Genomic DNA, 25,691 nt, shown 5'->3' on the forward strand with positions numbered 1-25,691 from the left:
CTGGGCAAGCAGGAACGGCTGTTTTGAGGCGGTGGATGGAGGCGGTTGCTGGGGAGGTTGTACGGTTCGGGTGAGTGGATTTTTTTCTCCCCCCCCCGGTACTGTCGTTTGTTTCTGTCTGTTCGGAGGTGACTGGGGATTTGTTGTGCTGGTTCTGGAGAAATTTGTTGCTTATGTTATGGTTCTGCTTTCATACTCTCCATCTGCTGCAGCTGAAAGGGGTTTTTTTTTTTCTGTTTTATCTTCCTTGTATGACACTTATTGTGGGTCACTCTTGTATTTTCAGTATATTATTTATCTGGTTTCATCGTGTCCTAAATTGCATATGACATTTTTGGCAAAACATCTGCTGTTGTTAGTCATTTGATCTCTTTGATGATGGGTAGAGCGTTTTTTGTGAAAAACATAAGTTATTATTTTTTTTCTCTTAAATCTCCTTCTCTACATTCCTTTTCCTTTATGGTGCGCCAGAGAAAATATAAACTAACAAGATTAGCTCGGTCAGATCTTAATGGGCTGCAAGCAAGTCTATATTAGAATTTGCAAAGTTGTGTAGTTGGCAAGTTTAGTACTTCAAAATTGTAGTAATTCTAATAATCTTTCATTAATTCTATTACAGTTCTCCAGAACCTCTGGAATCAGCCATGTTTAATAGGGAATTGCATGTACCCTATACATACCCAGATCAGTCCAGACTCTTGGGTTTTCCCTCAATGCCAGCAGATGGAGACAGAGAAAGTTTCACTAACACTGTACATAACCCAGTGTGCCACCTGCAGTCCCTCAGTATTTCTCTGTCTCCAGCAAATGGTAGATGGTGCAAAACCTGCAAGTCTGCAGTTAGGAGACAGTTTTGGATTTATGAACCTTCCTCCCAGGGGTTTTTGGGTCCTAGTGGATCCTTCCCTGTCTGATTGGGGTGGACAAGCTGGGGGTTGGTGACCCTTTTGTACGCTCGCCGCTTTCTTCCATGGAGTGTAAAGCTGGTGGTCCAGATCCCTCCCCTTCATGAGGCTGCTGAGGCAGTTACAGGTTCAGAGCAACTGTTTTATTTTAGTTGGTCCCCTTTTTAATGTGGCTGATTTTCTTTTTTTCTGCTAGCAGCTCTGTGTTCCATTCTAGGGATTAGGTATTGTAAGTTTTTAGTAAAGTTTTGAAGAAGAAAAAGGTCTAGTTTTTTCTGATCTGCCATGTGGCCTGCGCTCCTAGAACCTGAACCTCTGCACCAAAGGAAAGTATTGGTTTCTATGTAACTTTATTTGTTCTCAGAGTGTAAAAAAAAAAAAAAGAATGAACTAGATAGAGCAGTGATGGCCAACCTTTTGAGCTCAGTGTGTCAAAATTCATAAAAAAACCGAGCATAACTCGGGTGGTGTGTCACTTCTAGAAAAATCCATAATTTTGTGATATTTGTAGCTCTAATCAACAAAGTTATAATTTTAATATATATACTGTATTTATTAATAAAGCAAAAACAAATAATTCTTTACCTTACCTGCTTAGTGACTTTTTTGTTGCTGAATTTCATTGGCTAAATCTTCAATTGAAGGTTGGTATTTCGTACACTTCAAGTCCAAGCAAGCGTTACAAACTTCATCTGTCAGTCGGTTTCTTTTATTGGCTCCCATTCATGTTCACAACACTCCCTCCCCATCTCCCAGGCATGCACACATTCATTCTCACACACACAGACCCCCAGGCAGGCACCCATGCATTCACACACATACACCCCCAGGCAGAGTCCCATTCATACACATTCACACACTAAAGGTAGACCCCCCTCTCTTTTGCCAGCAACCTCAGAACCTCTCTCATTCCTCTGCTGCCACTGTCACTGATGCCGCGTGGCTATTGCGGAGGTGCCGATTGCTGCTACTGACACTGAAGTCCATTCTGCTGCCTCCTCTGTGCAGGCCCCGTGGGCTTCCACTTTCTCCATGCTGATCTCGTACATTGTGAGATCCGTTGAGAAAGTGCTATTCTTGCACATTCCCAAAGAGTACATGTGCCAATCACTAAAAAGTACATTTTTTTTTTTTTTGCCTTTGCTGTCTGATCTTAGTTTTCTAATTGGTTGGTCACAGGCTTTTTTTTTCACCTTCCCTTTCTTATTTTTTTGCCAATTCCTTTTATATTGTCTTTTTTTCTGTTTCTTTTTTCTCCATCTTCTTCCCTCAAACACACAGTCAGGTTCTCATTCTCACATGCATTTCTCTTTCTCACACACACAGGCTCTCACTGGCACATGCTCTCTCTCATACAATCATTCATATACACAGGCTCTCACTGGCACATGCTCTCTCTCATACAATCATTCATACACACAGGTTCTCACTGACACATGCTCTCTCTCATACAATCATTCATACACACAGGCTCTCACTGGCACATGCTCTCTCATACAATCATTCATATACACAGGCTCTCACTGGCACATGCTCTCTCTCATACAATCATTCATATACACAGGCTCTCACTGGCACATGCTCTCTCTCATACAATCATTCATACACACAGGCTCTCACTGGCACATGCTCTCTCTCATACAATCATTCATACACACAGGCTCTCACTGGCACATGCTCTCTCTCATACAATCATTCATACACACAGGCTCTCACTGGCACATGCTCTCTCATACAATCATTCATATACACAGGCTCTCACTGGCACATGCTCTCTCTCTCTCTCTCACACACACACACACACACACAGGCTCTCACATGCTGTCTCTGCATTCAGGTCCTCTCTCTCAACTCACCTCATACACGCACTCTACGGGCCCTCAGCCTCTCTCACCTCTGGGCCTCCTCTTCGCGGGTCGCCGCAGGATGGGCTCTGCAGCGGCCCTGATCTTCTCGGGCCGCGGCAGCCCTGCTACCGGGCCTCTTCCTCTTCTTGGGCCGCTGCGACTTGGGATTCGCAGCGACCCGCGGCGGCTCCTCCTCTTCTGCACGCGCTGATTCGCTTCCTCCTTCCTGCCCACGCGGCTCCGGCAACGTTTACTTCTGGGGCCGCACAGGCAGGAAGGAGGAGCATCAGCGCGTTGTCTTGAGCCTCATCGCTGCGACGCATGAGCCTCCCTGCGCCCGGGGGCATTGGTGGAGGGTAGGGGGAAACTAAAAAACACATTTAAAGGCTCGGCGCAGCTGAAAAAGAAAAGGCTCGGCGCAGCCGATAAAAAAAAAAAAAATTCCTTATAGTCCTCGAAACGCTGTGCGTGTCAGCCAAAACGGCTCGGCGTGTCACCTCTGACACGCGTGTCATAGGTTAGCCATCACTGAGATAGAGGAATCTGTGCAGCAGCGAGGTTCAGGGGGAGGGGAGCCACCTTAGCAGCTCAGGGAGCTCAGCAATGGGGTTTTTCAGTAGCTTCTCTGCCTGTGGAGGAGACCAGGTGTTGGCTCCGCGGCTCTGAGGGACTGTTCCCCTACTTGCTGTTGGTGGTGCGGGGAGGAATAGCGTGTGCATGCAGCAAAACATTCAGGGGTCTGCGTCAAGTATGGCCGCACTGGTAGAACAAGTCTCAGAGATGACGGGGTCTAGCACTGAGGCTTTCTGTGACCGCAGAAATGGCAGCCATTTTCAATTCCCTAGCAGCGTCAGCAGGAGAAGCAGGGGAATTCCCTCCTCAACTATTGCTGGCAGTTCCCTGTCCCACAGAGGTGCAGAGAGACACTTGCACTGAGTAGGCATAGAGATTTTCTGCCGGTTTTAATTTGCTTATACGCAAAGCATGTTTAGTGAGATGTTGGCTCTTGGCCCCATTCTCCATGGATTCTTGGCCAGTCCAGAGGCCTGAGTTGTTGAGAAGCTCTTCAGGCCAATGATTTTTCGGTGCCAGATGCTAAATGGATCTGGGCCTAAATGCACTGAAGTTGCAGGCAGGCTTTACTTAGCTGTGTGGTAGGCCACTGCAGTGGTTCTTTTCTCATGTGCGTAGGCGTGTGTGCGCATTCTCATCACGAGGCAGTTGCATGTGCTGGGACCTGAGCGCATAAGGCTGTGACCTAAACTTGAGCGCGTATTTGCATGCATCCTGGAGGGGGGTGTGTGTACGCCCAGGTGGCACTGGTGTTCGCACAGGGGGCTGCCTAGAGCTGAATTTCAGGAGAGCTAGATGCCAGGGACAAACAGGTCCAAGTGCCTTGCTATGCGTGAGGCTTGCCATCTGATAGCAGTTCAGCCCTCACTTTCTCTCCGTTTGTGTTAGTGCTGTTTAGATGCTCAAAGTGAATTTGACTACTACAGTTTTTGCCCATGTTGGGACATACCCTCGGCCTATGGTGTCTCTGGATGGGGAGTGAAGTGGAAGGTGAGGCAATGGTCATTGCCTCCTTATTCCCCAGGGCAGAAGCTTCCCGAGAGAGGTTGGGCCTATGGACTCTGGTATAAATCCATCTTCACCCAGGAGGAGGAGATGTTTCCAGGGCCTGCAGACCTTTCTTCAACATCTGTGATAGCCGCACTCCCCCGTTTCTCGGGGTTATTTACATCATTACTTGGAGACCCGATTCGGGCTTCCCCGCTCCGTGGGGTAGCCTACATCATCGCATCAGTACCTCCCTCGCTACACAGCTCCGCCTCCCGGGGTTGCCTCTGCAGTATACCTCCGGCGCTCCTCGGGCCTGCCTAGCACCACCCTCTTGGAGGTCTCCGCCCAGGTACTGCTCTCCAGCCTACCAGCTTACTGTGGGGTCCCTCATTAATGTGTCTCTCACCCCACTCCTCGGGACCATCGCACAGAATCTCTCTGAGCTCCTGCTGTATTAGACCTCGCCTTCCAGCGGTGTGGACCTGTGGGGCTCCTCCCCAACAGGTGGTAACATCTCCCACCTCTGGCCAAGGGCCCATGAAACACACAAACCACATCACGAGGTATCTCCCAATCCGAGGTAACTTAGACTTTACCCCCGGGAATCCATTCTGGAGCCATTGCACATTGGGGGGGAAAAGAAACTTAAAATTGACCTCCATCCACACTACGTGTGATCAGGGTCTGAGCCAACAAACTCAGCAAGACATCTCTGTGAAAAAAAGAAAAATCTGAGCAGAGTCCAAAGCAGCTCTCAATCATATGCAATTTCTCCCGCTTCTAGAGGTGAGAGAGCCAATTTCCCATCAGAATCCTCTGATGTCTCATGATCCACACCCACTTGAACATTCCTAGGGACAGCCTCCCTGCAGCATTCACCCGCTGTGGCTGACAAATGGGAGGCCCAAGCATGTAATCCTAAATAGTAGGTTGCTTCGCCTTTGCTGAACAAACGGGGGAGTGCGGCTATCACCGGCGTTGAATGTAGGCACTGCCCCAAAGAGCAGGGAAGCACAGGCAGTCTCCGGAGTAGAACACAGGCCCTGCCCTGAGGAGCGGGGAAGCACAGAGATAGATCTCCCAAGTGGTGAGGGCGTCTCAGAGGCAACCCCGAGGAGCAGGGAGCCGGTGGGTAGAGTTCCTGGAAGGCTCAGGGCTAGCCCTAGGAGTGAGGGAAGCCAGGAGACCGAGTCTCCGGAGAGAGCGCACACAGGCCCCTGAGGAGTGGGTACCTGAGCCAGAGTCCAAGAAGGGTCCGAGACAGCCACCACAGGTCCAAGGAGAACGGAGCTAGTAGAGTAACGATGGAACTCGTTGCCAAGTCGGCTAGCAGGGGGCAAAGGCGGTGCTTAAGAACTCTGGCCCAGTGATGTCATCAGTCAGGGACGCCCCTGAGGTTCCTGCTGTAGCAACTTCGAAAGAGGGCGTGGTGGCGCACGCGCCTAGGAAGGCCCGGAGTCTGCGTAGAAGCATATGCGAGCCATGTTTAACAGTGTATAAAAGTCCAAGGCAAATTTAAAACGATGAGCAAATGGCAATGCACGAGAAACAGTATATTCTGTAATCAGCTCCATTTACTTCCTGAAGCAAACACAATCTCGTTCCCTTCAGTTTCCGCTATTTTGATTTTTGTATGCATGCATGAAATAAACAAATCCTGCCAGCTCTTATAAGGTCTCTAAGCTACTTAATAAATGTTATGTTTTGAAACTGAAAGTCTGTTTCACCACTGGCTATCTCTGGGGAGGAAACCAGGCAGGGTAAGTTTCAAGGTTTTTAACACAGGGGGCGAAGGCGGTGCTTAAGAACACTGACCCAGTGATGTCATCAGTCAGGGACTCCCCTGAGGTTCCAGCTGTAGCAACTTCAAAAGAGGGTGTGGAGTCTGCGTAGATGGCAGTGGCGTCCTGGCCGCCACAAGGGGCCTTGAGATACATGGCGGTAGAGTCTGGCTCCTGCCGTGAGCAGGCCCGGAGAGGGAAACAGGACAGTACAAGACATGAGTAGACGCGGTCGCATAACACCTAGGTCATAACACCTAGATTCTCTCGAATCATGCCCCAACTTACAAAAAAGAGAATTATTAAAAGATTACATCTCAAATCTCTTGGCTTTAAAGAAGGTAAATGCAGCTCTCAAGGTTCCCTGTTTCCACATGGAAACTTTGAGGTTCATCATAGCGGCGGTACACAAGGGAGAGTTCTTGGCATCTCTCGCCTTGATAGAGGCATATCTGTACATAGCCATCAGGCTGGAGCCCTGGAGATTCCTGAGGTTCGTGGTCCTAAGGGAACATTTCCTGTTTGAGCCCTTCCCTTTGGCTGGTGACTGCTCCATGTATCTTCACCAAGTTGATGGTGGTGGGGGCAGCTGCATTGCAAAAGGAGGGTGTATTGATGTATTTGTATCTGGATGACTGGCTTTATCTTGCGAAATCAAATGACCTCTGTCGACAATCAGTACAAAAGGTACCGATGCGCTTGAAGTCTCTAGGATGGATGGTGAATCTAGCAACTAGTCATTTAGTCCTTTTACAAACTCTGGAGCTTAATTCAACGAACTAGTGGAGAGAATGTTTTTCTCTGAGATAGAGTGCTGAAATTGCAGAGACAGATTAGACTTCTGCTAGAGCTTTCGGTGCCCAGGGTCTGGGACTATTTACAGGTCTGGTTCTATGGCATCAACATTGAAATTAATGCATTAGACTCTTCTCCTGTTGGAATCCATTATTGGAAGAGTTTCATCTTCTTCGTCCATTAAGGGGGAAGCCAGGGATAGTCTTTCATTGTGCTTACTTGCACCAATCTCAAGCATGGTGTGGAATTAGAGATTCTGAATTGGATAATAGTCACCACCGATGCAAGCCTCTCTGGATGGAGGGTGGTGTGACAAGATCAGTCGACGCAGGGTCAGTGGTCAAAACTGGAGGCCTCATGGCCTAACAATCGGATAGAGACTAGAGCGGTGCATTTTGCAAATAGGAAACCATTACTGGTGTTAACAAGCGATTGGTCATAATAGGCCAGATGATGGCGAATAAGAGGCACACTAGAAAAACTCTAGTCACGAATCCAGTGTTGAGCCCCAATGAAGTGGAATTAAATTGTGAAATGCATTATGTGCTTTTAGCACATGATACATTTCCCTGTGGTGTTGGTAGATCATGACTGTCTCTATTCTCTGGTGTTTGACTTTATAGCCATATTGGAATGTTTATTATTTATTGAATTTGATAAACTGCGTATAGAAGGAGTACAACTAAATGGATAACAATTTAAAATCATATCCATAATTAAACCAGTAAAACAAACTCATAAAAAAACAACTACAAATCAAGCCATGACAGTAATAAAATAAGACAAAAAATAAATATCCAGATAATCACTGCACAATAAATAACTTGTGATAGAGTGGAAAACAGTTGTAAAACAACTTTGGACCGGTTGTCTTGATGACATAAGGCATATTTGAAAGACTGAGGGCTGGCTCAGCTGCAGTGCTACATGCTGCTATGCTGAAGACGTGGGTTAGAATGATTGGACAGGATTCTACTCCTTGGTAAGGCTCAGGATGCAGCGTTCATAGTCCCTAGGCTGGATGTAAAAACTTGGCCATCATTCAATTTTGATATCAAGTAGCCTTTGCAAGCTGCAAAGGAAGTGTGGCTGCATGTCCTCAGGCTGAGAGTTATTGCCATGATGACTGGCCTAAGTGAGCGAGAGAGAGGGATTTAAAATACAGCAGTAAAATATCTCCTGAGCCGTTACAAATGAAGTCATATGATGCAGGACCTTAGCCCTGGTTCCCATTGAGCCCGGAGAATAAAGGAGTTAGGAGGAAAGTATTGGACCAAAAAGGTTAGGTGCCATAAATCTTTATTTAGGGTATAAAAGATATGAAAATGTAGGTGCTTTGTTAATAGTGAGCCACTTTAGGACTTAGAATACTTTTTATAGAGCTGTTAGACATACACAACACTGTACAGCGGTGACAGAGTGTAAGCACTTTAGAGCAGGGACTTTATTGTGCCTGAATATATGTGAATGCCTGAGGGAATAGGAGAGAAAATAACTTGCACAAAGTTACATGGGGTGTCAGTGAGAGAAGTGGGATTTGAACCTTGATTTAGGCTGTTGTGAATGGCATGAAATATGTACTAATTCAGAGAAATATTTCTTCTTTTCAATACAGGATTGGAATTTTTCATACACACAGAGAAAATGAAAAGGAAAGTGGCAAAAGCTGGGAAATTGAGGCTTAGCCCTAATGAAGAAGCTCTGCTTTTAAAGGAAGAACTTGACAGAAGACGAAAGCTAAGATTGCAACAAGTAAGAAAGTTACAATAGCATGTCTTTGGTTGACAGAAAACTTTCTATGGGAAAGGTGTAAGAACAGAAGGTTTCTCGTGCTGATTTTTCTTTCAGAGAAGAGGAATAGCCTAGTGGTTAGAGCAGGGTTCAAGTCCTGCTGTCGCTCCTTGTGACCTTGGGCAAGTCACTTTACCCTCCATTGCCTCAGGTGCAAACTTAGATTGTAAGCCCTCTGGGGATAGGGAAATACCTACAGTACCTGAATGTAAACCGATGTGATATCTCAGATCAAATGTCGGTATATAAAAAATAAATAAATGTAATTTGTGGTCGGTATTATACATCACATATTGATTCACACAATGTGGCTAGCAAAGAGATTAAATCTTTGCAGTGGGAATTTGGCATCAGTCTGTTTTGATTGATCAGATTTGGTGTCCCCTCCAGGTTTTGCCTCCCCTCCAGCAGATGGAGAAAGAGAAGTTTTAACAAAACTCTGCCCTATATCCTAAGGTGCCACCTACAGTCCGTCAGTATTTCTTTGTCTCAAGCAGATGGTGGAGGTGCAAAACGTACAGTCTGTTCTGATTACCTAGTAATAGACAGTTAGGCAGAAGGTTAGGGTTTTCTTTAAATTAAAGTTAGGTTAAAAAAAAAAAAATAGAAAGAACCAAGGAAGATTTCTTCAGCCTCCCAGGGGGTTGCTAGGTCCTGAGGGGACTATCCCCCTGGTGTAGCAGGCAGCTGCTGGTAGGGGTCAAGGGCCCTATTACTAGGTGAGAGTAGCTCTGGGTGTGATACTGGGGAGCCCAGCTCATTCACCCCCAGAAGGATCAGGACTAGGGACGGCTGCCGGGCAAGTTCTGTGGAGGAAAAAAACAAATTGCAGGTTGTTTTTTGTCTCGGCGTGCCGACTCTTCTCTCCCTGCTGCGGCTGGTCGAGTCGCCGTCATTTTCGCCGCGTTTCTTTATATTTTTTTCTGCCGCGCACGATGCCCTGGAACCCGGCTTGCAGCAAAGCAGCTCGGCGCATGCGCGCCTGTCGCGTGACAGCCTTTGTTCAGGTTGTCTCCCCAGGGAAGAGCGAACCTCCGTTTTGGCCCAGGATGGTTGGTACTGTGCGCCAAGGCTCCTTCGGGGTTTGCTGCACAGAGTTCCTCTACAGCTGATCTGTTCCTGTTGAGTACGGGAATGGAAGCCATTTTGGGCTCCTTTCGGGAAGCCACGAGAGCCGTGATGGGGGAGGGAATTTTACCACCGTCCCTCTCTCCTCAACAAATGGTCCCGGGGGGGCGGCCCGGCAGCCCGGCATGTCCAGACTCTCTGGAGTCGGAGGATAGCCCTGAGGGGGCTTCAGACTCCTCCTCTTTTTCATCAGAATTTGTGTTGCTTCTTCATAAGGCCTTAGGTCAGGAAGTCTGGGAAGAAGCAGGCTGGGGAGAAATTTGCTTTACTAGATCCCCACAAAGCTACCCGGAAGAGGTCTAGGTCCATGGTGAGTTCTGGCAGTTCCAAGGAGGGCTCTGGCCCTGTAAAGGTTAAACGCCCGTTAAGGTCCATAGTGTCTCATACAGACTCGGATTCCTCAGCGCCGGATGACCAGGACCTGCAGCCCAAGCCCCCGAAGGGGGTGGACAGAGATGTGGATCAGCGACAGGAGTCAGACCGCGGTACCCAGACTGTGGAAAGGATGACCCAAAGGTGGTCCGCCTCTTTAGAAAGGAGGAACTGGGGCCGCTTATCCCCGCGATTCTAGGGGAGTTAGGTCTTGAGGTGCCGCCAGAGGAAGCTAAGCTGGCGGCTATGGATCCGGTATTGTTGGGCCTGAGGGGCCCAACCACCTCCTTTCCTTTTCATTTCTCAGTAGCAGACTTACTGTTCAAGGAATGGGATACCCCAGACCTGGGTTTAAAGGTGAGTAAGGCTATGGATAAGCTATATCCTCTGCCAGAGGAAGCTTTAGAGCTACTCCGAGTTCCCAAGGTGGATGCAGCGGTGTCGGCGGTCACCAAGAAGACCACCATCCCGGTGATGGGGGCGACGGCCCTCAAGGTCCTGCAGGATGGAAAGTTGGAACTTCAGCTCAAGAAGATATTTGAAGTTTTGGCTCTGGGAGCGCGAGCTGCCATGTGCAGCAGTTTTTCCTTACGTGCGGGCCTTCGCTGGGTGCAGCAACTACAGGCCAACGAAGGTCTTTCGGAGGAAGAGGCGTCTGGAAGCGGTGATAGCTTATAGTGCTGACATGCTTTATGATTTGTTGCGTAGTTCGGCCAGGTCCATGGTGTCCGCCGTCTCTGCGTGCAGACTTCTGTGGTTACGGAATTGGTCTGCGAACGTTTCGTCAAAAGCTCAGCTTGGTTCGTTGCCTTTTAAAGGCAAGTTGCTTTTTGGAAAGGATTTGGAGGATATGATTCAATCCCTGGGCGAGAATAAGGTACATAGATTGCCAGAGCATCGACCCAAGTTGAGGGGCTCCTTTGCTACTCTCTCGCTTCTGTGGGAATCGGAGGTTTCAACCGTCCTGGTCTTCGGGCCCTTCCTTTTGGCAAGGTTCAAACAGACAGCATACATGGTCTAAGTCCTTTCGAGGCCGTCAGTTCGGTAGTTCCAGTAATCCCCAGTCTGCCCCTAGAATCAAATCCTTGCAATGAAATGAGGCCGGTCCATTCCTCGATTCCGGTCGTGGGGGGGGGGGGGGGGCGCAGACTATTGCTCTTTTACGAGGAATGGACCAAGTTGACGTCTGACCAGTGGGTCCTTAATGTGATAAGACAAGGTTATGCGTTAGATTTTGTACGTCATCATCAGGACAGGTTTCTGGTTTCCCCATGCGCGTAAGTGGAAAAACGAAAGGTGGTACACGAGACATTTCAGTGCCTTCTCGAGCTGGGCGCCATTACGCCAGTCCCATCTACGGAACAGAGCAGAGGCCGCTATTCTATCTACTTGTGGTTCCCAAGAAGGAGGGGACCTTCCGGCCCATCCTGAATTTAAAAAGGGTCAACAGATGCCTTCGAGTGCCTCGGTTCCGCATGGAGGCTCAGAGGTCAGTTATTGCCTCAATGCGAAAGGGAGAATTTCTGGCGTCGCTGGATTTGACGGAGGCTTATTTACATATCGGCATCCGGGACGCCCACCAGAAGTTCCTGCGGTTCTTCATCCTGAGACGTCATTATCAGTTTCGAGCTCTGCCTTTCAGGCTTGCCACCGTGTCCAGGACCTTCACCAAGGTAATGGTGGTGGTAGCAGCGCAGCTTCGGAGGGAAGGATTGTTGGTGCATCTATACCTAGACGATTGGCTGATTCAAGCCAAATCAGAAGTGCTTTGCCAGTCGGCAATCCACAGGGTGCTGCAGCTATTGAGGTCGTTTAGTTGGGTGATCAACCTTGCTAAGAGTCGCCTGGTTCCCTCTCAATCCCTGGAATTTCTGGGAGCCATATTTGACACGCAGCAGGGGAGAGTTTTCCTTACCACAGACCGCATTTGCAAGCTGCAGGGTCAGGTCCGAGACCTATTGATCTAACACCCTCCCAAAGTGCGGGATTACTTGAGGGTCCTGGGATCCATGACTTCCACTCTGGAGTTGCTCATATGAGGCCTTTACTATCAGCATTACTTTCCCGGTGGAATCCAGTCTCCGAGCAATTTCATCTGCCCCTTCCTCTTCCAGAGTCTGCAAGATCCAGTCTCGATTGGTGGCTCCTCTCGGACAACTTAGCACGCGGAGTTTCCTTGGTAATGCCCGTGTGGACAGTGATTCCTATGGATGCCAGCCTGTCCGGCTGGGGAGCAATTTGTCTGGAGAAATCTGTCATGGGACAATGGTCCCAGGTGGAGTCTTGGTGGTAGATCAATCGTCTGGAGACCAGAGCGGTGTATTTGGCATTACAAGCTTTCCTTCCACTCCTGCAGGGGAAGTCGGTCAGGGTGCTGTCCGACCAATGCGACCACGGTGGCGTATATCAATCGCCAAGGAGGGACCAAAAGCCGACCAGTGGCGGTAGAAGCTCAGCAGTTGATATGCTGGGCGGAACAGCATCTGGTCAGCATTGCGCCGTCTCATATAGCCGGCGTCGACAACATTCAGGCAGACTCTGTCGGAACCGTCTCGATCCCGGGGAATGGGAGCTGGCAGACAAGGCTTTTCAGTTTATATGCAACACATGGGGCACTCCCAGCATGGATCTGATGGCGACATTCAAGAATGCCAAGGCCCCACATTTCTTTGGCGCAGGGAGATGGTAGCCGAAGGAGTGGATGCTCAGGTGCTCCCCTGACTGACAAACGTGTTGCTGTAATTCTTTCCTCCTTGGCCTCTGATCGGAAAAGTACTCTGAATAGAACTCCACCCGGCGGTGGTGATTCTAGTGGCTCCAGAGAGGCCAAAATGCCCATGGTTTGAGGATCTGCGCAACCTAACCGTGGCGGAACCTCTGCTTCTGCGGGATTTCCCGGCTCTTCTTCATCAACGTCCCGTCTGTTTAGAAGAGGCGGATCGCTTCTGTCTAGCGGCATGGCTTTTGAGAGGCTATGTTTGAAGAGCAAAGGGTATTCTGACACGATGGTGGCTACCCTTTTAAGGTCACGCAAGCCCTCCACTTCCTTGGCTTATGTCCGGGTGTGGAAAGTATTTGAAGCTTGGTGTGTAGAATGGGAGGTAGTTCTGATCTGGGCATCTGTGTCCGACAGTTTGTGTTTCCTGCAGGCTGGACTATCCAAGGGTTTATCGTGTAGTTCTCTCAAGGTGCAGGTAGCATCTCTTGGTTGTTTACGTGGTACCATTCAAGGAGTGGCATTAGCGGCGCATCCGGATGTGGCTCGTTTCCTTCAGGGAGTGAAGCACTTGCGACCTCCGATCTAACATCCATGTCCTTCTTGGAGTCTGAATTTAATTCTCACGGCTCTGTGTGCTCCGCCCTTTGAGCCTCGAAAGAGTGCGACGCTGAAGGATCTCATGTTAAAGGTGATATTTCTGGTGGCCATTTCTTCGGCTTGAAGGGTGTCAGAGCTTCAGGCGTTGTCTTGCAGGGAGCCTTTCCTGCAAATTTCTGATTCGGGGGGTCTCCTTATGGATGGTTCCGTCCTTTCTTCCAAAGGTAGTTTCTTTCTTTCATTTAAATCAGTCGGTGAAGTTTCTGTTTTTTCCGGATTTGGACCGGTCAGACCCTTTTTATAGAGACTTATGGAAGTTGGATGTTTGCAGGCTTTACTGCGTTATCTGGAGGTTACGAACGCTATTCGTATGTCAGACCATGTTTTTGTGCTGTGGAGTGGTGCGAAGAGAGTTAATATGGCATCAAAAACTACGATAGCCTGCTGGCTGAAAGAGGCTATAAGTTCAGCTTATTTACTGCATGGTAGAACCCTACCGGTTGGACTTCGTGTCCATTCTACCCGTTCGCAGGCAGCTGTTAGTGTTCGTGGTAGTTGTGGGTGGATCCCTGGGCCGGTGGCAGATGACCACGCCCCCGGAGGGAAGATCCCGAGAGGGGTCAGGCTCAGAGTATGGAGACAGACACACACTAGTTATTTTATTAAACTGTATATGGAACCATCAGAGGTGGCAATAGTGAGCTGGAAGTGCCTGGCTGGGCTGTAGTCCCTCAGATACTGGAACAGCGATCCTAGATAACTGAGCTGTAGAGAAACTGAATATAGTGAGTATGCAGAGTTCAGGAACAGAACCTTGATGGTAACACTCACATAATAGTCTCTTAGAAGCAGCCCAGGAGCTGGAACAAAGTAGGCCCTTGAGGAGCGAGTACCTGGTTCCAGGGAACACTCTGAGAGAGCGATGGTAACTCACTGGTGTTATAGGCAGTGATGACTTCCTGGCAGAAGTATTCAGTAGCAAGTCTGGGAACGAGGGCCCTCGAGGAGCGAGTACCAATTCCAGACTGCAATCTGAAAAGCAAAGAGAAGCGAGGCTCGCAAGGAGCGGGTACCCCTGGTAAGTCCGAGGAGGCAGAGTAGTAAGGTATGCGGAGAGCGAATCCCATCCGCCGATACCTGGAGGAAAGCCCTTGCTAACTCGATTTGTTAGCGATTTCAGAGACCTTAAATATCCGGTGAGGATGACATCACCTCAGGGGGACGCCCCTGAGGTTCACGCCATGCCCATAGGCTGCTGGGAAACGTAGATGCGTGCAGCGTCCAGCTGGTCCGGGGACGCCGGAGGGGAATGGCAAGATGACACCGCGGCAGCCAAACTTCCAACAGGCAAAGAGGGGGTCGCCAAAGAGGTAAGGTGGGCGTAGTGGAGACGTCGGGCAGCAACGGTCGCAACAGCAGCTTCCTGGGCGGAATGCCAACAAGTCTCGCCACAAGAGATTTGCAGGGCGGCTATATGGAAATCTTTACATACCTTCGCGAGGCATTACAGGCTGATGTCCACGCCCCGGGGTCAGGGGGATTTGGAGAAGGCATGCTCCAAGCGGGCCTCTCCGGGTCCCATCCCAGGTAAAAGAGCTCTGGTACATTCCAGGAATCTGGACTGATCCGGGTACGTACAGGGAAAGAAAAATTGGTTCTTACCTGATAATTTTCGTTCCTGTAGTACCACAGATCAGTCCAGAGTCCCGCCCGTTGTAGGCATAGAGGCAATGGAGGGTCTGCTCATTCTGTATTTGGTTTAATTTCAGGTCTGCAGATCAATTTGTTCAGTGTTCATCGGGTTCTATTCCCTTTTGGGTTTAGTGAGCCAGTTTGGAGAATGAGTTTATTGTATGTGGTTAGTTTGGTTTTGAACCATTCTGCTTTGTTACTGAGTAATACTGACGGACTGTAGGTGGCACCTTAGGATATAGGGCAGAGTCTGTTAAAACCTCTGTCTCCATCTGCCGGAGGAGTCTGGACTACAGGAACGAAAATTATCAGGTAGGAACCAATTTTTCTATTTTTTTAAAGTATTTAAAAAAAAAAAAAAAAAATAAATTAATCACATGCAAGTAGTACATGGTTTGGGTAGAATGCACTTGAAGAGAAGAGTTCAGTTAATGCAATCACAGGGATATCAATGCTGTTTTTACAGGTTAGGGAGCAGGAGAGATTCATTGCCTTACAAATACGGCAGGATGTGAAGCAGCGGCGAGATGAACAGCTACAGCAATTGGCAGAGGAGCTGAAGGCCGAGTGGCAGAAAGCCCAAGTGGAGAAGCTTCGAGCCTTGGAAAGACTTTACCTGGCAGGTTTAAAAGCTGTGGGTGAAGGACACCAACAAGCCAAGGAAAATGTAAGCCTTTTGCTTTTCTATGTCTTCTTCTTTTTTTTTTTTATCTTGTAGTTCATAAAATATAAATCCATTCCAAATATGGGAAATGTGTTTAAAAACGGGCACCTCCTGCCAGAGAGCGGGATAGAGGAAAGCCGCTGCTGCTGTACCTTCTACTTTTGATTATCTAAGTTGCTTATAAGCCATTCAGAGCCATGTACTGAAAAGTTCATGTTTGCCTTTGCCTTTCTGCCTAGCTGTATGAGGTGGATATAGGTTTTATTGATTTTTCTTTTATGTTTTGCAAAGGAGCCAGATTTGAAAGCTATTGCAGATGAAGTGGCTGTGAGGAAGCAAAGAGCAGAGAAGAGACACAGAGCAGCCCTGAAGGAACTGAAACTGCAGAAAGAGAGAGAACTGAATGAACAATCCAGGTCTGCTGCCATTTTAAAGCAATGTCAGTGAGGGCTTTGTTTGTCAGATGACAGCATGCTGTTTTTGTTTTGTTTTTCTGCTTTTGTTGTGAAGCAGGTTTCTAAAGAAGATGTCAATTTGGAATGAGTGGGTTGTCAGGATTCGCATTTGGTTTTCAGTGTTGCAGGCTGTCCCTTTTGGGGGCTGGGGTTTGGTAATGCAGTTTTATTTTCAAAAATCAGATTAGAATTGTGGGATTGCATGAAGAAGAGACTAATCCTCCCGTGAAATGCACTCCCTTGCTTTTATTTAGCTTTCTGTCCACCACTATTTGAAAAATGGCTTTTCCTAGTGAAATGCGTTTAGCCTTGGTTCTGTCCAAAGAAAGGCTTATGAGATTGGACCTGCGCCTGCAGTGTGTAGTGGTTTGCATTTCTGCAGGTTGCCCTATGCCCCCTGTAAGTCAGACTCCTTCCCTTAGGGGTCTCGAACTTTAGGTTCACTGCGTGATATGTGCAGGCATCTGTTCAGCGAAGACATGCTTGCATGGGAGATGATGCTGGGAGACAGAGAACCAAGGCTCTTTAGAATTTTTTGGGTTTCTACTTGTCATAGTATAGAACTACTGCATTGTATATCTTTAGTATAAACAATTTTGCCACGTTTTTATTCTGGCAGCACCTTATACCTGAGACAATTTTGCACTGTATACCAAGTGAGAGTAGGGGTGAGGATACACTTTTTTTCCTTTCTTTAAAGTGTGTGTGCTGAGCGAGACTGGTAACATTGTAAATGGTGCTCCTAGTTAACAAATATGAAAAGGTGTTGTTCCCTGTATGTACCCGGATCAGTCCAGACCGTGGGTTGAGCCTCCTTTCCAGCAGGTGGAGACAGACTAAAACTGAAAGTCCTACATGAGGTCAGAGCCTATCCTGTAACCTTTCAGTATTTGTCTGTATTTGTCTGTCTCCAGCAGGTGCATCAGCTCACCCTTCGGTCTCCTGATTTCAGCTAGTTAGCCGGCTATCCTTATTTTTCTTTGGATCAAGCAAGTACTTATTCTTAGTTTGTCTGATTGGCTCTTTCTTCCTTTCAAAAATAAAGTAGATCACTTAGTCTTTTTTCTTCTGCAGGAGACTGTGCCGTCTCCTAGCTCTTGCCGGACTCAGGGGGGCTTCGCCCCTTGTGCAGAGCATAGCCTGAGTCCGAATGTGCTTCCAGGTGTGGGGACCGAGGCTGGTGGTCCAGTTCTTGTCTCCCCCTCCTCTGGCTGCTGAGGGGGCTTGGAGCCCCAGTGCTGTGCTCAGTTTAAAAAAAAAAAAAAAGTTTAAAAGTTATTAATTTAACTTTCCCAGCACTTGAAAATTATTTTTCATATTTTTATTCTTTGGTGTTCAGGAGGCTTGATCCGGCAGCCAGACAGGCAGGAGTCAGCAGGTTCCTCCCCTGCTTCACTCCTGCTGGCGGGCTGCCAATCATTTCTTTTTTTTTTTTAGATTTTTTTCTCTTCAGAGTGGCTTCTCTCATGCCGCGGCCGGCAGCCTGCCTTGCTTGTGGGCTGCCCTCTTCGCGATTTTCGCGGGAGGGACTTTGCTCTGCCTGCCTGCTGGGTGGGGAAGGCCCCTCCTTGGCAGGGCAGGCAAATTTAGCCCGGGGATCGCATCCCCAGCGCGTGGCCAAGGCCGTTCCCGGGTTGGCAAAGCCCGGGAACGGCAGCCATCTTTGATTTTTCGGCAGCTCCCGTTTCGGAGCTTTCTGGGGCAGGGGAGCCGAACTTTTTTGATCTACCCCCCGATTTGAGCCCCCAGGACATGGTCCCTGACCCCTCCCCCCCCAGGAATTTTAGGGCTCGTTTTACACTGGATTTTGTCCTCCCCCTGCATAAATCTTATTTGGCTAGCTTGCAGGAGGATGGGGAAGCCCCCCCCCTGGAAAAAATCCCTCGCTCCGCACAGTTGACTGCCCGCCCGGCTGCGGAGCCTCCGGGGTCCATTCGGGTGCGGGTGGTCCTGGGTTTGCCCTCCCCTGACCCCCAGTGGATCCGGTCCTTCCGGATCCTGACCCTTTTTCTGATTCAACTACCCTTCCCCCTCTGGAGGGGGACGATCCCAGGGTTCTCCGGAAGTTCCAGAGGGAGGAGTTGGAGTCCCTCTTCTCATTTGTACTCCAGGAATTGGGGTTGGAGGGGGGCCCCTGCGGATACCCTTTTGGCCTCCTTGCCAACAAATATGGACCCGGTCCTGGTGGGACTCAGGGCTCAGGCAAACGCTTTTCCATTTCATCCTATGCAGAAGCTATTGCTCCTGCGGGAATGGGAGGCTCCCGAAGCGGGGCTCCGGGTAGGGTGCGCCCCTCCCGGAGGAATGTTTAGAAATGTTGAAAAGTCCCTCCGTGGATTCCTACGTCTCCGCAGTCACCAAGAACACCACTATCCCTGTAGAGGGATCGACGGCCCTGAAGGACGGACAGGACCTCAAGCTCTAGGCGCATATGAAACACATTTTTGATGTCCTGGCTCTGGGTGTCCGCGCGACTGCCTGCAGCAGTCTCATGCTGCGCGCAGGTCTTAGGTGGACCCAACAGTTATTTGGCGCACAGGACCTCCCGTCGGCAGAGGCGGAGCAGGCCGAACGTTTGGAAGCCATCATCACCTATGGGGCCGATGCACTCTATGACCTCCTCCGAGTCTAGGCGAAGGCAATGGCCTTGGCAGTGTCCGTTAGGTGACTCCTCTGGCTGCGCAATTGGGCGGCTGACCCGTCCTCCAAAGCACGGCTGGGCTCGCTGCCCTTCAAAGGAAAGTTGCTGTTTGGAGAGGACCTTGAGAAGCTTATGGATTCTTTGGGGGAAAATAAGGTCCATAAGCTCCCGGAGGATCGTCCGAAGCAGTCACGCTCCTTTACACCCTCCTGTCCTCGTTTCCGGGGACAGAGATGGTATACCTCAAGCAGACGGGGTGGCTTCCCGGTCTCAGTCTTGGTCGCAGCCCTTTTGTGGGCGTTGACCCTTTCGCGAGGGCCAGCCTGCGCGCTCCACCCCCAAGCCTGCCACTCAGTGAAGGTCAGTCGGCCCATTCCTCTGTCCCCTTTCTGGGCGGCCGCCTCTCCCTTTTTTTCGAGGAATGGGTCAAAATCATGTCAGACCAGTGGGTCCTCGACATTGTACGAGATGGGTACGCCTTCGAACTTGTCCGCGACTCCCGGATCTCTTTCTATTCTCCCCTTGCAGGCGTTCCAAACGGGAAGCGGTAGAGCAAACTCTCGCCAGACTCCTCAGTCTGGGCGCAGTTGTCCCGGAGAAGGAGCTCAGCGCAGGCCAGTATTCCATTTACTTTGTGGTGCCCAAGAAGGACGGGGCTTTTCAGCCAATCCTGGACCTCAAACTGGTCAACTGTACTCTCAAGATCCCACATTTTCGCATGGAAACCTTGCGTGCGGTCATTGCGGCGGTTCGCCCCGGAGAGATCCTCGCCTCGCTCGATTTGACAGAGGCGTACTTTCATATCCCGATTCACCGCAATTACCAGAAGTATCTTCGTTTCCACATCCTCAATCGGGATTTCCAGTTTCGGGCCCTACCTTTTGGCCTTGTGACTGCGCCTCGCACCTTCACCAAGATCATGGTGGTGGTGGCAGCAGCCCTTCGTCGGGAAGGCATTCTAGTTCACCCCTATCTGGACGACTGGCTTGTGCGGGCTAAGTCGGAGGTTCTCTGCAGTCAGGCGATGAATCGGGTGTTAGCCCTCCTCACGTCTCTCGGGTGGATAGTGAATTTTTCCAAGAGCAACCTTCAGCCCTCCCAGGAGTTAGAGTTCCTGGGAGCCCGCTTCGACACTTGAGTGGGCAAGGTATTCTTGCCTCGTGCGTGGGCCCTCAAGTTGATCGGCCAGATTCGGAATCTGCTCTCGTTGCCGTTGCCAATGGCCTGGGACTATTTGCAGGTCCTCGGGTTTATGGCTTCCACCATCGATCTGGTTCCCTGGGCCTTTGCTCATATGCGACCGTTACAGAAAGCTTTACTATCCTGTTGGCAGCCGGTGTCGGAACAGTTTCACATAGTCCTCCCCCTCTCGGCCTCTACCGTCGCAGACTTGCAGTGGTGGCTTTCGCTCCCCCATCTTTTCCGGGGAATGCCCCTTCGGTCTCCACAGTGGATGATAGTAACCACGGACACCAGTCTCTCGGGCTGGGATGCGGTCTGCCTGTCCAGGTCCACTCAGGGAGTCTGGTCGCCCATTCAGACTCGCTGGCACATCAATCGGTTGGAGGCCCAGGCGGTGCGTCTGGCTTTGCAGGAGTACCTCCCCCTCAAACGCGGCAAAGCGGTGAGAGAGCTGTCCGACAACTCCAGCACCGTGTCTTACATCAATCGTGAGGGGGGCACCCGGAGTTGCCTTGTGGCCCTGGAAGCCAGCCGTCTCTTCGCCTGGTCAGAACGGCACCTGGATTGCCTGGCGGCCTCCCACATTGCGGGCAAGAAGAATGTTCAGGCCGATTTTCTCAGTCGCCAATCGCTCGATCTGGGAGAGTGGGAACTCTCGGACGTAGCCATGGATCTGATTGTCGGCAGTTGGGGCCCTCCCCACCTGGACTTAATGGTGACCATGCGCAATGCCAAGGCCAATCGGTTCTTCAGCCGCTGGAGGGAGCATGGCTTGGAGGGAGTGGATGCTCTGGCTCTTCCTTGGCCCGCGGACATCCTTCTGTACATGTTCCATCCGTGGCCCCTAGTGGAAAATGTCCTCGGAAGAATAGAACTCCACAGGGGGCCGGTGATTCTGGTAGCGCCCGAGTGGCCTCGCAGGCCATGGTTCGCAGATCTTGTCAACCTGGCGATGGACTGACCTCTATGGCTGGGCCATCTTCCTCGTCTACTGCGGCAGGGGCCCGTATTTTTCGACCAGGCCGATCGCTTTTGTCTAGCGGCCTGGCTTTTGAATGGTGGCGTCTGAGACGTAAGGGCTACAAGGAAGAGGTAATTTCCACCTTGCTTCGAGCCCAGAAGCAGTCTACTTCTCTAGCCTACGTGTGCGTTTGGAAAGTCTTTGAGACTGTTTGTGAAGAGTCAGGTGTCTCAGCTCGCTCCGCCCCGGTCTCGTTAGTTCTTTCTTTTCTACAGAAGGGTCTCTCCAAGGGCCTCTCCTTGTTCTCTCCGCGTGCAAGTTTCCGCTCTTGGCTCTCTTCTCGGACGGGTCGAGGGTCATCCTCTAGCGGCTCACCTGGACGTCGTTCGGTTCTTGAGGGGAGTTGAACACCTGGGTCCTCCCGCTTGCAATACTTGTCCTTCGTGGAGTCTCAATCTGTTCCTCCGGGTCCTCTGCTCCATTCGAACCTCTCTGTCTGGCTACGGTGAATGACCTTACGCTCAGACAGTTTTTCTTGTTTCGATCGCCTCCGCTTGGAGGGTCTCTGAGATTCAAGTGTTGTCCTGTAGGGAACCCTTTCTGAGATTTTCCAACTCCGGTGTCTCTCAAAACGGTGCCCTCTTTTCTTCCTAAGGTGGTGTCCGCCTTTCATGTCAACCAGTCGGTAGAGCTTCCAGCGTTTTCTCCGGACGAAATTGCGGGTACCGCTGGAGGCGACCTTCGTAAACTGGATGTCATATGCGTTCTCCTCCGGTATCTGCAGGTTACCAATGACTTTTGGGTCTCGGACCATCTTTTTGTCCTCTGGAGTGGTCCCAATCGGGGCAAGCTGGCTTCTAAGACCACTATTGCTCGATGGTTGAAGGAAGCCATTTCCTTGGCTTATTTCTCGCAAGGACGGACAATTCCGGAGGGCTTAAAGGCTCATTCGCTACTTTCTCAGGCTACTTCCTGGGCAGTGAGCCAATTGGTCTCTCCGCAAGAGATTTGCAGGGCCGCCACCTGGACGTCCTTGCATACTTTTGCTCGACACTACCTTCTGGATGTGCAAGCGCTGGTTTTTGGTTCTTTTGGGTGGCAAGTGCTTTGAGCGGGACTGTCTCTGTCCCACCTGGGATAGGGAAGCTTTGGTACATCCCATGGTCTGGACTGATCCAGGTACGTACAGCGAAAGGAAAATTAGTTCTTACCTGTTAATTTTCGTTCCTGTAGTACCACGGATCAGTCCAGACACCCTTCCCTGTTTGTCTTTTCTTTCTGTCCTCTCGAAGCTTGTTCTTGCAGATTCACAGATTTTGATACTTCATTCTTTGCAAGAATGCTGAGCAATTACACCGGAAGCCTTGGTTGTTCAAGTACCAAGTATATGCAAGAGCGCTTAGTCATGCCATGTTTCTTACATTGTTCTGCAGTTGCTCATTTGAGTGTTACGGTTACTTGCTTGATCCTATTCTGGTTTTGTTGTTTTCTGCTTTGACAATGGTTATACTGAAGGGTTACAGGATAGGCTCTGTCCTCATGTAGGACACCCTTTCAGTTTTAGTCTGTCTCCACCTGCTGGAAAGGAGGCTCAACCCATGGTCTGGGACTGATCCGTGGTACTACAGGAACGAAAATTAACAGGTAAGAACTAATTTTCCTCTGTAGGTCCACCTCCAGACAGCCTTTGCATCACCTCGTCAGTCAGGAGATCTGGAGAGCTTGTCGTACCACTTAGCTGGCCTTGTGAGGTTCCGTGAAATTGGGGACACTCAACTTCAGTTTGCAACTCAAAACCTAAATTCTCATGGTGTGTCCTGTTGCTTCAATATGCTGAATTTTCTCAGGATGCAGGCATTTGTTAGAGCAATGACATGGGAGGCACTGCCTTTTGAAGACTTTCTGCTGTATTTGTTCTTATTTAATTAGAATATTGGCAGTAATATTTTTGGCTTTTACTCTCTTGCACCTTTCTGTTCTAAACTTCCTACACACAACCCAAATTGCGCTCTCTCTCTCTTTCTCTCATCTAGTTTTTATAGCACTAGTTATAATAGTCATGAATAAATGACCCTCATAATTTCATTATTCTTAGGGTAAGTATTTACATATTTCTTCTGGTCCTGTCCCCCACGCAGGCATATTAAAGCACGGCAGCAGGCTCTGCAGGCAGAAAAAGAACGAGCTACAAAAATTGCAAGTCTGCCCCCTCCTCCTCCAGACCCTTTTATGGTGAGTAGTACACACCGATGTATATTTTGAAAAATGTATTTAATACAAATGTTATTGCTTTTTGTCCATAGAACATTTTTTCCCATAGACATAAAATGAAAAAACCTTTATTCCCTGTACGTACCAGGATCAGTCCAGACCCTGGGTTATGTCCCCCTTCCAGCAGATGGAGTCAGAGCAAAAACTGAGAGGGCGGTCCCTCATGACTGGTGCGCCCTCTGTAAACTTTCAGTATTTCTCTGACTCCAGCAGATTTGGGTTGCACCTTCGTTCCCCAGTTCATTTAGAGGATAGTTTACAGAATTTCTTTATTCTTTGTTTTCCTCTAATTCTTTCCTTGGAAGGATCATAGTTATAAAGTTAAAAAAAAAAAAAAGCCTGTGTTCAGCTTCTCTGGAGACTTGCAGGCAGAACTTTGTTTTCAGTGACAGATCTGTCTTGTACATTCCGTCTTATGTTGTTCTGTTGTTTTTGGGGTAAGTGTTTACTTATTTCTTACAGCCAGTATTTCAGCTGCCTTAGGGGTGAATGTTGGTGGTCCAACCTCTCCCCCACGACCCCCTGCTGCCCTGAGATGCCGCTTTATTCCTCGGGGCAGCCTAACAGTTGCAGAGACTCGCCATTCCTCTGACTGAAAAAAAAAACGAAAAACAAAACTTTAACGGGAGAGCGGGTCATTTCTGACAGGTAGCAGCGCTGAATTTCTTGTTCCTGTGAGGAGCTGGGTGCAGGGGGAGGGGTGGTCCAGTCCCTTCCCCGTGGAGACCCCTGAGAAGTCTCATACCTCAGGGGTCTCATCAGAGAAGTAAAATCCCTCTGTCACTTTAGGCTGTCTGGAGGGGAAAAGAAAAAGGAAAAAGAGGAAAGGTTTTTACTTTTTATTAATTGGTACCCTGTACAAGGACCGGCAGCTTATGGGGGAAGGAGCGGAGAGCAGTTCTCTCTCTCCTGCTCGCAGCAGCCAGCACAGGAGGACTTTGCCATTCCCGTGGCAACTCCTCACACCCCTCCCTCCCAATGCCTCGATTACCATTTTTTTTTCCACATGTGAAGAGCCAGCCTGCTGCACCTGTTTCTTTGCCAGATGGGGGAAGGGAATTCTCATTTTCCTACAGATGTTGTACTTTTATTACACCTAATTTAAACCCTGTGCAAATGGCTGACCTGCCTCTCCTCCTGATGTGGCCCCTCCCCCGGGGGGACCTTAAAGAAACAGCAGGCCTTTTCTTCTAAGTTTGTGATTTTAATGCACAAAGCTTTTTTTTTTTTTTTAAGAAGCGGAGGCTGAATGGCAGGAGGAGGGACTTATACCAGCAAAGGTCCCCAGGCCATCAGGGGTGTTGGATCCCTCTAGGGGACAGTCAGGATGGACAGCTGTTAATTCCTTGGGGTCTTTAGCTCCTAATCTGCCGGACCCTGGGTCACAGGACCTTCTCCTTGGGGATGCAGATGGGGACATTGATGGGTCCACCCCAGACGAGTTGGACTAGATCATTAAATCGCTTGGAGAGAATAAGGTGCATAAATTGCCGGAAGATCGTCACTACGTGGACCCGGTTCAAAGGCCAATGGTGGTGTTGTCAGACTAGACCAGGGCCTCACAGGGCTCCCTCTTCGTGGTCGCAGTCCAGGTCTCATTCCTTTCGAGGCCGGAGCCCGGCTCGGAACTCCTCTACTCACAGAGCTTCTGATACATCTACCCAATGAAGCGTTGCCTGTCCACTTCCTCGGTTCCCAGGATAGGAGGACACCTTTCCTTCTATGAGGAGTGGATCAAAATCACCTCAGACCTGTGGGTCTTGGATATTCTACGGCACGGTTATGCTTTAGAATTTACTCGACTTCTCAGGGACAGGTTTGTCTTCTCTCCATGAGGTCTCATCAAACAGTGTGCAGTGCGACAAACACTGGATCAGCTCCTGAATTTGGGTGCCATTCTCCCGGTGCCGGTACTGGAGTAAGGGTTCGGCCATTATTCCGTCTACTTCGTAGTCCCCAAGATGGTCAACAGGATTCTCAAGATACCACACTTCAGGATGGAAACCCTGCGCTCAGTGATTGCCGAGGTACACCGGGGAGAGTTCCTCACGTCCTTGGACTTGATGGAGGCTTATCTTCATATCCCCATCCTGTAGGAGCATCAGCGCTTCCTCAGCTTCAAGATTTTAGGGCAGCATTTCCAGTTCCAGGCCTTGCCTGGCCTGGCGACCGCTCCTCGCACCTTCACCAAAGTTGTGGCGGTGGCCCTACGGAGGGAAGGGATTCTGGTCCATCCCTATTTGGATGACTGGCTCATCCAGGTGAAGTCCACGGATTTGTGCCAGCACTCAGTGGAAAGAGTATTACTTCTCCTTCAGTCGTTAGGT

At 49.5% G+C, this 25,691-nt stretch overlaps 1 protein-coding gene across 4 annotated transcripts in view; it reads left to right on the top strand.

Moving 5' to 3' along the window:
* The window catches only part of CEP295 (centrosomal protein 295), a 212,246-nt gene that overhangs the window by 1,174 nt on the left and 185,381 nt on the right, over positions 1-25,691 (top strand). For 3 of the 4 annotated variants that reach the window (XM_029602323.1, XM_029602320.1, XM_029602321.1), the window contains exons 2-5: positions 8,507-8,643; positions 15,657-15,857; positions 16,146-16,270; positions 23,232-23,325. In XM_029602323.1, coding sequence (XP_029458183.1) covers positions 8,536-8,643; positions 15,657-15,857; positions 16,146-16,270; positions 23,232-23,325 — 528 coding nt within the window. In that variant the 5' untranslated portion in view covers positions 8,507-8,535. Of the gene's footprint in view, positions 1-5; positions 71-8,506; positions 8,644-15,656; positions 15,858-16,145; positions 16,271-23,231; positions 23,326-25,691 lie in introns of those variants that run through there. The other variant, XM_029602322.1, reaches the window with a different exon arrangement.

The sequence above is a fragment of the Rhinatrema bivittatum genome, chromosome 5, assembly GCF_901001135.1.
Source record: "Rhinatrema bivittatum chromosome 5, aRhiBiv1.1, whole genome shotgun sequence".
NCBI classification, from domain to species: domain Eukaryota; kingdom Metazoa; phylum Chordata; class Amphibia; order Gymnophiona; family Rhinatrematidae; genus Rhinatrema; species Rhinatrema bivittatum.